The sequence below is a fragment of the Argentina silus genome (genome assembly GCF_951799395.1).
Source record: "Argentina silus genome assembly, chromosome: 8".
Lineage (NCBI taxonomy): Eukaryota > Metazoa > Chordata > Actinopteri > Argentiniformes > Argentinidae > Argentina > Argentina silus.
The window spans coordinates 19,370,215-19,382,714 of record NC_139662.1 but is presented as its reverse complement, the minus strand read 5'-3'; the positions used below and the strand labels follow the sequence as shown (position 1 = coordinate 19,382,714).

General features: G+C 46.0%; 2 protein-coding genes across 3 annotated transcripts in view; one reads left to right on the top strand and one right to left on the bottom strand.

Moving 5' to 3' along the window:
- cacnb3a (calcium channel, voltage-dependent, beta 3a) overlaps positions 1–2,491 on the bottom strand; it is a gene marked incomplete at both ends in the record, with an annotated part of 20,046 nt that extends 17,555 nt beyond the window's left edge. The window contains 2 exons of the mRNA XM_083675102.1: positions 1,109–1,201; positions 2,411–2,491. Of these exons, the coding sequence (XP_083531228.1) occupies positions 1,109–1,201; positions 2,411–2,491 (174 nt within the window). The remainder of the gene's footprint in view (positions 1–1,108; positions 1,202–2,410) is intronic.
- A 2,390-nt stretch (positions 2,492–4,881) lies between these two features.
- Positions 4,882–12,500, top strand: part of LOC310808285 (adenylate cyclase type 6-like) — a 31,996-nt gene continuing 24,377 nt past the window's right edge. The window contains exons 1-3 of one of the 2 annotated variants that reach the window (XM_083675092.1): positions 4,882–5,045; positions 7,655–7,872; positions 8,167–9,097. In XM_083675092.1, coding sequence (XP_083531218.1) covers positions 7,853–7,872; positions 8,167–9,097 — 951 coding nt within the window. In that variant the 5' untranslated portion in view covers positions 4,882–5,045; positions 7,655–7,852. Of the gene's footprint in view, positions 5,046–5,812; positions 5,855–7,654; positions 7,873–8,166; positions 9,098–12,500 lie in introns of those variants that run through there. The other variant, XM_083675091.1, reaches the window with a different exon arrangement.

Here is a 12,500-nt window from a genome sequence, read left to right as displayed (position 1 = left end):
AGTCCTATTCATTTTTACATGCGTTCCCTCTCAGCTCCCATAGTCAAGGGGAAAATGAGGCTTCTGGAGCCCAGTGTTGTCAGTCTGGGACTCATGCACTATAACCTGATTTAAGCTGTTTGATTTTGCCACACCACGACTCTACGGGTACTCAAGGTCCCCCTATGCAGGCCCCTACCCCACACTGCCACTGTCAGTGGCATCCGCACTGACACAGTTACCAAATCAGATACATCTGCAGAAACAGACAGGCGGAAAACCAAAACCAAACATGCCAAATGAAAAATAAACAGTCATACCCCCACTGATCTAACTGTGTGAAATAACAGAGAAAAGGGAAGATGACAACCAGACAAGCAAGACTGTTTTAGGCGATGTGAGTGACGAATGAAAATTCTGTGACAGTTCGTCTTAACCTAATTTATCTCTTTCTATTTTTTCTTCCAGTTCTCAAGACTCTCTTAAATAACACCAAATCTCCACCCCTGCTGCTCGCGCTCACTTGACCTGAAAACATTAATTAAAAAACTGGGCTGGGTTGGGATTTTCATGTAACACACTGCTATTACACATGCCTATACTGCCCTCTAGTGAGCATCATGAGAACAACAGAAGGAACACAACTACAGTACAGTAGAGCATCCATATAGCCGTTGGAGAGGAGGCTGACATCGCACATCAGTTGATGCCTCAGGATGGTCATATACAACACATAACACACAGACAGCAGTACTCAACAAGCTCAAATACTTTCAGTTTATCTGACTGATGCTGCCAGCATTACAAATGTCTTGTGATGTCTTGATACTAAGAAGCAACAATAACCCGTAGGCTTCAAATCATTTCTGGATAGACAGACATGATAACATTAGTTCTGCACCATCATGAGACAAAACATAACTTTTTGACCAAGGGGAATCACAGGGTCTTCGCTGCTCACCCTTTCACAGCCTAGTGCTTACAGAATGTTACTGCTGGAATAGGGCATTTGGGCATTTGGGCATTTCATTCACACTGTGCATTTGATTACCAGGGGGTTAGATGATATGGGGCCAGTGAGGTACACCTACAAAATTGTAGTTGAAGTCAAATTGAAGAAAGACGTCACCTGTCGTTTGATGAAGCTGGAGGTGGTGTCCGAGGACGTGCTGCCATCCGAATGTTTGAACCGGCTCTTCCTCTTAGGCAACTTCCTGGGCAGCTGTGGCAGAGGAGAGAGGGATGGGAAAGGAGGGAGAGAGAGAGACATGGGGAAAGGAGAGAGGGATGGGGGTTGAGAAACAGAAGACAGAAGTGTGTGTGTGTGGGGGGGGGGGGGTAAGTCACAGTAAAAAGAGAGAGAGGAGAAAGGAGGCAGTGATGAACATGAGAGAGGGTGCATTATAGGATGATGGAGGTAGTGATGGAAGATGATGGGATGGGGTAGGAAGGTAAAGAAAAAGGCAGTTCGGTCAGTTACTTAATTGGGTATGGCTGTTCAGGACTTCAGCCCTGATACAGACAAGTCATTGAAGACACCAGAGGTGTTGCAACTCCTCGTTGTAGTTTTCTCCCTAGCCTATTTTCCTCTCTGCTCAGTATATCATGTGCATTTCTGCGACCGAGGCTTCACCAAATAGCCAACACCATGTTCGTTTCCTACAGGCCTAGACCACAAATCATATATCATGGAAATAGTATGTTGGACCGTTGTTATGATTGAACACCATTCGGTGGATGATATTCGTTTTTATCCAGTACTTGATGAGAACATTGATAAAGTCTTTACATGTAGGTCTACCGTAGGCCAGAGAGTGGAGTGAACACGAATAGCTTTTTAATAAAAGCGCTCGCAGACCTACTGTAGGCTACAGGTGAGTCAAACTTCAACATACACCTGTCATGAAGTGCTTGATATTCACTGTTTCTTTACCAAGATCTTGAACCATTACGATTGTGAAATAAAGAACCCATACTGTGTTGATCTGTTTTGTTTTTCAACGCCTTGAATAACGCATTATATGCAGAGCTTTAACAGGAAATGCATTAAAAATAAATAATAAAACACCATTGCACAATGCATGGAAATCAGAAGAATAGGCCTGATTTGCGGTTAGAAATCTGAGAGAGAACATCCATCGCAATTTAGCTAAATTAAATTGTAGGGTCTATAACCTATCGAGCCTACTCTGTCTAATCCCGCGATTAAATCGACAACTGTTTAAATCCTTACGATAATTACTAGTTTTATATCGCGTCGTATCGCTTTACTGCTGTACTGGCATCAATCTGCAGTTTCAAAGCGCTATTTCACTGGCGTAGGTAGAAACTATTGCCAACGCTATGCTTTCATTTCAACAACAAGTAGCAAAAACATTAACCATTTTCAGTCTGCACTTTTCCGAGTGACATTAAAAACGAAAAGACCTACCTGAAAATAGTGAGACTGTGAGCCGGTTTCGACACCAGACAGCGGGTCTGCGGACGTTTTGGACATTTTGACTTGCACCATCTATTTGAGAGCGCAGGGAGGCGGGATGCACACAGACATGGGTTATTGGAAGAAACGGTGATACGAAACACATCTATATGCAGTGGAAGAGAAGGGGCGCACTGTAGTAGTGTAGTGAGAGTGTTTGTGGAGCCGAGATTGTAGATCTACACGACCAATAAAAGATACAGTGTGCATTCAAAATATCACAGCAAATATACCACGGTAAGGCTATCGAGTCGAGCTGTATAGCCCTTTTCACACACAGGTCTCAGTTACGCTGTTGATTTGAGCATCCCTGTATGCTATGCACCCCCCCCCTCCCTCCCTCCCTCCCTCTCTCTCTCTCTCCCTCTCTCTCCCAGGAGAGTCTCCCCCTCCCTCTCCTGTGCGTATACAGGGTCTCACAGACGGCTTAATTGGCATGAAAACTAATCCGAGCAGAAATAGAATTATGCCGTATTTTCAATCAGTCTCTGCAACACATGTTATTTACGACCATGTTTATAATTTCTGTTGCCAATACGCCTATGATTCATGGATAAAAACGTATGTTAGCAATAGGCTGACTATATGTGGGCTATATTATTTTATTATCATATGCAGCGTACATGTAGGCCACACGCCTTATATGCACTTCCTTTTCTTGAGCTTGAAAAAAGAAAAGCTCTTATCAATATGAGAGAAAAAAATGTAAAAAAAAATTATAATAATAATAATAATAATAATAATAATAATAATAATAATAATAATAATAATAATAATAATAAATTTTAAAAAAAGAAGAAATTTTTTTTACATCTGCCAATTTTAAGTGAATGTTTTATAGCTTTATACGTCTTATATGGGATGGTGGTGGTAATCAACGGTGGTCCTACCCCAGACCTGAGGGCAATTACTGGTACTAACCTAGTACCCAGGCTAATACGGCTGACTGGAAGCGTCTAGTAAAACGAGGTTCTCTGGAGCACTGACTGCTGACAATTGTGATCTGCAGTGCCCCCTAGCAGCCAAGCTCAGTAAGTGTTTCTCTGGGGTTTTGCAGGGAGAGGATCACAAAGTGGAGTGCCTTTGCCATTAGTTTTCTATGAGCCTAGGACCCAGAATAGTCGGGTTGACGCTTTTCTAGAAAGACTTCAGTGTGCTGTGAAGAAACAGAGTAAGAGTAAAAGAGGGTGTGAGTGAGAGCAAGAGAGAGAGAGAGAGAGAAAGAGAGAGACACACACACACACACACACACACACACACACACACACACACACACACACGGGAGGGGGGAGGGGGTTGTCTCCAGTCAAATCTCAGTGACTGGTATTTCAGAGTCCTGTGACATATGAACATCCCTGGGCCATTTCCTGTGTTTCACGCCTGTCACAATCAGACACCAAGGCCTTCAATCACTTGATGATGAGTACTGTTGGCGGCCATTAATCATCAGTCACTAAGATTGTCTGGCGAATCGACAGTCATTGGTGTAACTGCAGGTGGCACATGTACATACAGATGGGTGTCCAGAATAAGGACTTTTAGGACTTTTTCTTGTCTTTTCGATTGACTTTGGCACGGAGGATCTGTCACCGTCTTTCACATCAAATTGCCAGCTGTCGTTTACCTCAGAAAGCGATGTGACCAACAATTTATTGTTTTTTAAAAGAAGAAGTCTGTGTGTGAAAGTGTGTTGTGTGCTATACCTGTGCACACTTATAATGGCGTCTGTACTGTACGTGACTAGTCAAATAGTAACAACGGGCACCGCTTTGCCCTACCTTCAGGCAACAGTGAACCTGCCAGTTTGGCTGTAGTGCGTGCATACACATTAGTCAGCTGAGCACTAGACAAACACTTGTCTATTTACTCTACCTTTTAACATTTCACTTCTCTCCACCTCAGACATCAGCAGTTGCAGAAGGACAGAGGCGTCAATAAAGTTCTCATCTGTTATCTGTTGGTTATCACACGTTGTTATCTGCTGGTAAGCCTACTTGGTATCTGGTTACTCAGAGTGGAAAGTAGATTGTGCCATTTATTGGGACCAGTTGCTGATTTCTGCACAGAGGGATAGGAGGATTCAGGCATCAGCTATTTAGAATGTATTATCTATAGTCTGTCAGCTATTAAGAATTTTGAAAAATCGTCAACTAGTGTTGGACAAAGTGGGTAGTCTACCTGACAACCTCTCCCCATCGCAACCATATACCTAAATATGGGCGGCAGGTGAGACAGAGAATGAAGTTCATACCATTGGGGTTCATACCCTGCATTACTCTCATGCCGACTTTTACCACTAGAGGGAGTACCGAGTTGCTGAGAGGACTGAATGACTGGAGAGTGTGAGCGGCGGCGGCGCGTCTAAAAGCAGAGGGGAAAGAGAGAGAGGGGGAGGCAAGGGAGTGGAGAGAGAAAACGACAGGAGAGCCACAGTGAGAACGATATTTATCGTAAAACCGTTTGTCACTATTGGTCCCCCCCACACTGACCACTCTCAACGTCAACGGCACCGGGACATCGGCCTATCCTTGCCAAGATTGGGTTGTTTAATGCGAACTAGGTTGGACAGGAATAGAGAAGGATGATGGTGAGTTAGTCCTCCTTCCAGCATGATTCGTCCGAGTATTTGCACGTTATATGTAATGTGATTTAGCCGTATGCGGTTAAGGGCAGAATGACCTCATCAAAATGTGTGCCTTATACAGGTTTATATAGAAAAAACTGCATAGTGATGCGTATTCAGAGCCGTAGGTGGAATGTTATTATAGGGCCGTGCGCCTTTTGAGTCCTCAGGGTTTATTGCAGTGATGGCCCGGTGGTAGTGCTGTTCAATGTTTCTCATGGTATTTCACCATGGTATACAGTATGCAAGTCGTGTCAAGCCTAATAATAGAATGGTTTAGCTAGAGTACATCACATCTCTTGAGTTTGATGGTTGACAGAAGGCTCCCAAAATGACTGCTGTCAGGCATTGCTGTTATACTTATTGCTGTTGTAGCACTCGCAAAGGTCGCAGCTGCAGGGATAGGCTATCCAGAATGAATAACCAAATCCCAACACTTGGTTTTGTTGCCATTTTTGTATTTTCTTTAAAAAATTAAATGGGGGTCCAAAACGTTTAGTAGACCTAGATGTACATGTTGCAGATTACAGCTGATGTGTTTTGTTGCATCCGATGTCATGGCCGCTGCGTTGGAATGTGGAACAGAGTCTGTTTTCAAATAGGCTATCTGTCGTGTTCATTGACTCATATCGTTTGTTTGTCATGGCATGATATACTTAATCTTTTCTCCTTTGGTTGAAGGACAGGACACGTATGGTTTCTTGGCGGTCGGGTGTGACATGCAGTGTAGCCTACAAATACCGCACACTGCTACTGTAACAGCTTCGAAAATGGTAATAGCTGTGATCTCTGCTGTGGTTGTCACATAGGCTCCACTGAACAGATACTGTTATGTAACGAGTTTGTGAATGCGGGCGATACGATACAGCCTCTCGTACGGCCTGTGCATGCTGCAGACTATGGATCCAGTTTTACCATGCTGTAACCAGCATTCTATTACCGCGTTCAAGAATCTATGTTTTTAGGCTACACGTGAGACTAATTAAAGTCTGCATAATGAACATAACAAGCTGCCTGTCCTGAGGAGGATGCCATCAAATTATGTATTTACTTCGTTCGATGCGCTCCTCTCACCGCTGAGTAGACTATAACAGGAGATGTCCTCTAAAACGGAAAGACGAATCTGATTAAGAACAATTACGAACGGATGGCAGCCTTTATGGACAAGCTGTCTGTGTTATGTAAGGCTAGTATGCCGCTGTCCGGTTGAAATGTCGTGCAAACGTCCCCCAGGAATAGCCCCTACACCATTCTACAAGCGCTTGCGAGGAAACCACTGATTCGCGCAGGATGACAGCCGCCACTATACAAACACCGAGGTAATTGTTGCTGTTGAACGAATTGGCAACACCACGACATCAATAGGGGCACTGGTCGACCTTGTACACGGGGAGAGAAAGGACTAAGCCAGTGTGTTTGAGCTGTCGACGAAGCCCTCACGATCCACCAGAAGCCATAACCAGCAGTCTGAACGGATATGTGCCAGAGAAGGCGCAAGATAGCCGTCGCGAGGAAATTCTATTTTTGCTTCAACAACACAACACGACACGAGCGGCTGCTCGTACTCCCGGAAAAAAATGCAAGTGGGCCTATTGATCCAATAGAGCGGCGTTGCATTTAGATTTGGAATATGCACGTTCAAGAGCTCAAGTCCCACCGAGACCTAATTCTGTTGCTGTTAGAAAATACTTTGAGGCTGTATCATTCTGATGATGATGATGATGATGATGGGGTTGATTGAATACCAGTGTAAAACAGTGCAATAGCAATGCACGTATAACAATGTAATAACTATTATATGTGCGCAGTGATTTAAAAATAGCATCTCAGTAAAATAGAACCTAGCGGAATGGAGTAAAATAGATCATTACTCCCATATTGGTATTTCCCTACCAGTGCTAAGCAAAAACAAAAGACTAGTGTTTGTATAGTTAGTTTTCCTTTTCTCATAGGGACATCATGGGGAATCCCAGTTTTTTCTTATTCATTCAGTAGAAGTAACCCTGACAGTAGTAATGGCAGGTCAATAGCAACAAGGCTTTAAGTCAAGATAGAGGTCTCTATTATCCACAGATCAAGGTTGAGCTTTTTCCTACGCCAATGCAAACCTCCAACAACAGCTGGTAAAGACTAACACTGACCCTCAATCTGTATCTGTAGTGGGAACGTACACTTCTCCACCACAGAAGGAGACTCTGGGTCCAGTACAACTGTAGTACAAATGTACATCCTGTACATGTTGCTGGCACAATCTGATTAGTTTCCTCTGATCTGGTCTCCATCAGTAAGATAATTACTCAGTGATAATGACTCTTCCCATCCGTGATTCCTTAGCAGTGATGACAGTTGTCCACAATGTGTTTTCACATTTCACATGTTTCTGTTAAATCTCTTATCATGAGTCAATCCACCACCGGACTGGTCCATGTCTAGGTTTAACCAAGTTTGCTATATTTCGCTGCTCGAATGAAATTAGACCAAGCTATCCATGACTCCTGCCTGCGTTCCTATGGCAGCTAATACTGTCCTAACTCTTGCCCTACTTTTGTTTTGTTTTGTCCCTCTCCCTCCAGACCCAGAAGCAGTGGAGATCCTGATCGTAGCGTGATCTCCTGAGCCCGGCCTTCACCACCACCTGCTCTGGCTCGAGACTCTGGGGTTGAGTGGCTCCTCTCCTGCACCGCCTCCCTGCCTCTAATATCCATCACTTCTTCTTAACTCTGCCCACTGGGATAAATGAGTGGACCGGCTGAAGAGGATAGGGCTGGGACATGTACCAGAACCCAAACAGGTAATGTAGCGAACAGCTCCCACTGGCCACCTTAGAACTACAATCGACACACATACACAGGATTGTTATTGCTTATTTAATTTTTTTGCAATGCAAGGATGATGGGATAAAAAAAAAAAAGTCTTAATTATATAATTATATCTTAAACAAGGCAATAAAACATATTTTGTTGTCTGTTTTGGTTTGAGTATTTTCATGGTAACTCATATCTTTCTTGTCCCTCTACTCTGCCCCCCCCCCCCCCCCCCACCCTACCCCCCTTCCCCTGCTGTGCTTGTCCCCCCTCCCACACAGAATGTCCTGGTTCAGCGGCTTCCTAGTGGCCAGAGTGGACGACCGCAAGACCGCGTGGGGGGAGCGCAATGGCAAGAAGTCCAAGCGGAAGGGAGGCTCGTCCCTCTGCAACCCGCGTTACATGAGCTGCCTGCGGGACCCGGACGCCATGGAGCCCCCCTCTGGAGCCCCCCTCCACCAGCACCACCGCGGAGGGGGGGCCGGGGCGGCGGGTGGGGGGGGCAACTTCGGCGTGCGCTGCGGCTGGCAGGAAGACCACTACGGCAAACGAGGGGGGGCCGCCGGGGAAGGGGTGGGGCTGAAATCCGTCGACCTGGGCTTTGAGGACGGGGACCTGAAGGGCAGGAAGGGGGGGTGCAACGGCGGGAGCAGCGAGGGGGGGGACGACGGCCCCAACGGGGGGGTGACGGCTGCGGACTGCTGGCTCAGGGTGGTTCGGGTGTTCCAGTCGAAGAAGTTCCAGTCGCGTAAGCTGGAGCGCCTGTACCAGCGCTACTTCTTCAGGCTCAACCAGAGCTCCCTGACCATGCTGATGGGCGTGCTGGTGATCGTGTGCGGCGTGATGCTGACCTTCCACTGTGTCCACGCCCCCCCCCACGTGGCCTACTCCTCGGCCCTCTCCGTGGCCATGGCCCTCTTCATGGCCCTCATGGTGGTGTGCAACCGCAACGGCTTCCACCAGGACTACATGTGGATGGTCAGCTACCTGGTGATCGGGGTGCTGGTGTTGGTGCAGGTGTTCGGGGTGCTGATGGTGGCGCCCCGCAGCGCCTCGGAGGGGATCTGGTGGTCCGTGTTCTTCATCTACATCATCTACACGCTGCTGCCTGTGAGGATGAGGGCGGCGGTGGTGAGTGGAGCGGTGCTGTCCACCATACACCTGGTCACCACCTGGCAGTTCAACCAGGAAGACAAGTTCCTCTGGAAACAGGTAGGAAGGCAGTCGCCATTGAGCTTCCAGGTTTGGCTAGGCCTGATGAGACATTTTATAGGGTGGGAACTTATTTAATGACCCAGACAGGCGACAGCTCAGTCAATAACCCTCGTAAGTTTATTTTTGGTTTGTGCTGTGTGTCATAATATTTAGCTTGGTTTGTGTACTGGCTTGTTTATGGCTTTCAGTGTTGTTTGTTTTGTCTTTTGTACAGCTGTAGTAAGTTGTGTCTTTGCAAGAAGGGGCTAAAGTATCTGTTTAGTTTCTGTGCCTTGCTAATGGATTTTGTGTTCGACTATACTGACATAGACTTAGTCTTAGCTTAACCGTACCTCCAAATCACGTAGTTCTAACGCCTCTTCTCAAGGTCTGGAGAATTTTAGATTAGCCGTTCTGGCTTGGATTAAACTGGACAGAGCGATGGGAGAATGTACCGGAAATTTCATTGGATGTTACATTCCAAGAACCAGTGTGGCAGTGTGTTGAGATGTTAGTGTGTTAGAGCTGTGTGTGTGGGGCAGTGTGTTAGAGCTGTGTGTGTGGGGCCAGTGTGTTAGAGCTGTGTGTGTGTGTGTGTGGGGCTGTATGTGTGTGTGGGGCCAGTGTGTTAGAGCTGTGTGTGTGGGGCCAGTGTGTTAGAGCTGTGTGTGTGTGTGTGGGGGGCTGTATGTGTGTGTGGGGCCAGTGTGTTAGAGCTGTGTGTGTGGGGCAGTGTGTTAGACCTGTGTGTGTGTGTGGGGCAGTGTGTTAGAGCTGTGTGTGTTGAGACATTAGTGTGTTAGAGCTGTGTGTGTGGGGCAGTGTGTTAGAGCTGTGTGTGGGGTCTGCTGTATGTTGTTTGTGCGTCATGCCAAGGACCCAGGGGCTAGCTGAAGGTCAGCAGGCTGAATGAACCGCCTCGGCCGGCCGGCTGTGTTTGTGTGTGTGTGTGTGTGTGTGTGTGTGTGAGAGAGAGAGAGAGACAGAATACCATGATAATATAAAGCAGTATCACTCAGGTCTCGTGTGCTCCTACACAAGGGACGCTTTGTACTTTTCTCCAAGGGTGGGGGGGTTCGTGAGGAGGGGGAGGGCGCGCGGGGGGGGGGGGGGGGGGGGGGGGGGGGGCTGTATGGGGGCTGGGTGCATTCTGTACTACGGTAACTGTTGTGTTACTGTCTACTGCCAATGGGACAAGGTAAGGCAGACACATAATGAATGGGAAGACCATTACATGAAAACAATAAGGGCACTCAGAAGGATGTTTGTCCTTGTTAATGGTGGAATTGTGGAAGTACAGTAAGCCGGTACAGTTAGCTGTTTCCTCCCCCCTTGATTGAAGAGAAATCCTCTCCAACTGCCCACTGGGGAGAATAGCCTTTGTCCTGCAGCAGTAGCACTTTCACATTCTTCCCAAATAACTTGTATGTAACACAAAACATGTCACCCTTACAAATGTCACATTATGATCTGTAGAAAGCAGATTCTTTTTTGTGTGGACACCATTTAGCCTACTTCGAAGAAGAAAAAGGAACCCCGTCGGTTTTTTTAATGAAAGACAGACAAGAGGTAGTTTACAACCTGTTGCACTCAAATAGTATTCAAATAGGATAGCCCTGTGTGACTGAAAAATGACAGTTAAACCCTACTAAAAAAGTAGGCATGATCGTGTCACTACACCAATGTCTCTATTCTAACCTCGCCCAGGCTTCATGTTATCACTGTATTAAAGAAAATATAACATAGGCTAATGTTGTCTGTGGAGGAGTGCTATGGTAAGCCACCCGGTGGTAAGCCTATGGTAAGCCACTCATATCGTACAGGTGGTGTTGATGACACACATCAATCATATGAGACAATGCACATATTACATGCTCTTTATTTCTTTTGCCATAGTCAAGAGAATGAGGGTCGTGAGGTAGACACAGCCCAGCAATGTGTTCCTATGATACTCTGTGTGTGTACAGTGTTGTACAGTAATAATGTGTTCCTATGATACTCTGTGTGTGTGTACAGTGTTGTACAGTAATAATGTGTTCCTATGATACTCTGTGTGTGTGTACAGTGTTGTACAGTAATAATGTGTTCCTATGATACTCTGTGTGTGTGTACAGTGTTGTACAGTAGTAATGTGCCATCAATCACTCCTTTGTGCCCGTGTGCAAGTATTTCCCCTTTATCCAATAACTCATTAACCTCAGCTGGTTTTTGTAGGCGTCGTTAGCAACAGATAATGATGAATTTGTCTAATCGTTACACACACACAGAGTAATGACATTGGGGTGGAATTAGGATGCAGGGTTTGTTGTCTGCCTGTCATCCGCATCGCTGGCCTCTCTCTCTCTCTCTCTCTCTCCGCCTGTCACTGATCCCAGTCCCCCCACTGAGAGCTGTGTCCCCCCTGGGCTGGATTACACATCTAGACCCAGGCTGGGCTGGGGCCCTTTCTCTGGCGTGGTCTTAGTGGGAAATCACACAGATCATTCTTCATAAAAGAAGATCCTTTTCAAAAACAAATATTGAGGGCCTAGTAGTCTCATCATGCCTTAGTGGGTAACCTAGGTCATTTTTTTGTGTTTGTGTGTGTGTGTGTGTGTGTGTGTGTGTGCGCGCGCGTGCACGTGCGTGTGCGTGTGCGTGTGCGTGTATGTGTGTAGTTGTGTCTGCTATGCCAATATGATAACTCTTTGAAGTTAATATCGAGGTTACTTATCGGTCTCAAATCAAGACTTAATTTGTTTTGATGGTCACACTGTCCAAATAAATCACATTAATCATTTAGTAGATCAGACAGTTAAACATTTTGAATCTAAATGCACTATTATATTTGTGCCTAGAAAGAGCTTCATGTCAGGCGTCTCAGAGAGAATCTAACTGTTTGTTTGTTTGTCGGTTTGTTTGTTTGTGTTTCCGTGAGCTGCTCAGACGAGATTGCAGACTTAACACCCAGATCAGAGCTCAGGTAGTCTAGCCCTGTAGGAAAACTATGCTAAGCTAATGCCCTGTAGGCTACGTTTACCGGCTTTACATTAGGCCCTGGGCTAAATCCTCCCTGATCGCCTGGACAGACTGATAGGACAGAACCGAGGGTTCAGGCTAACCCAAGCAGCCGGCTATAGCCAGGCTGTAAACGTCGACCCAAGGAGACCTCAAATTGAGATAACCATATGGTCCCATGTCCATTTTGGGAGTTGCACAATCAGATGAACTACGTACTCATCAGTTATATTTACAACCAAACATAAATCAGTTACATTTCTGACCAACCAGGCGTCAGTTAGTTTTCTAAACCAATCGCGATGAGTCCTGTGAGAGCATGGGCCGCTCACTGCGCAGCATTGTGGGTCGGTAGCTCACTCAAACCAGCTGTTGTTGTCTTTTAACATGAAAGAAGCTTCGCGGGAGCGAGACTTTCATGAGA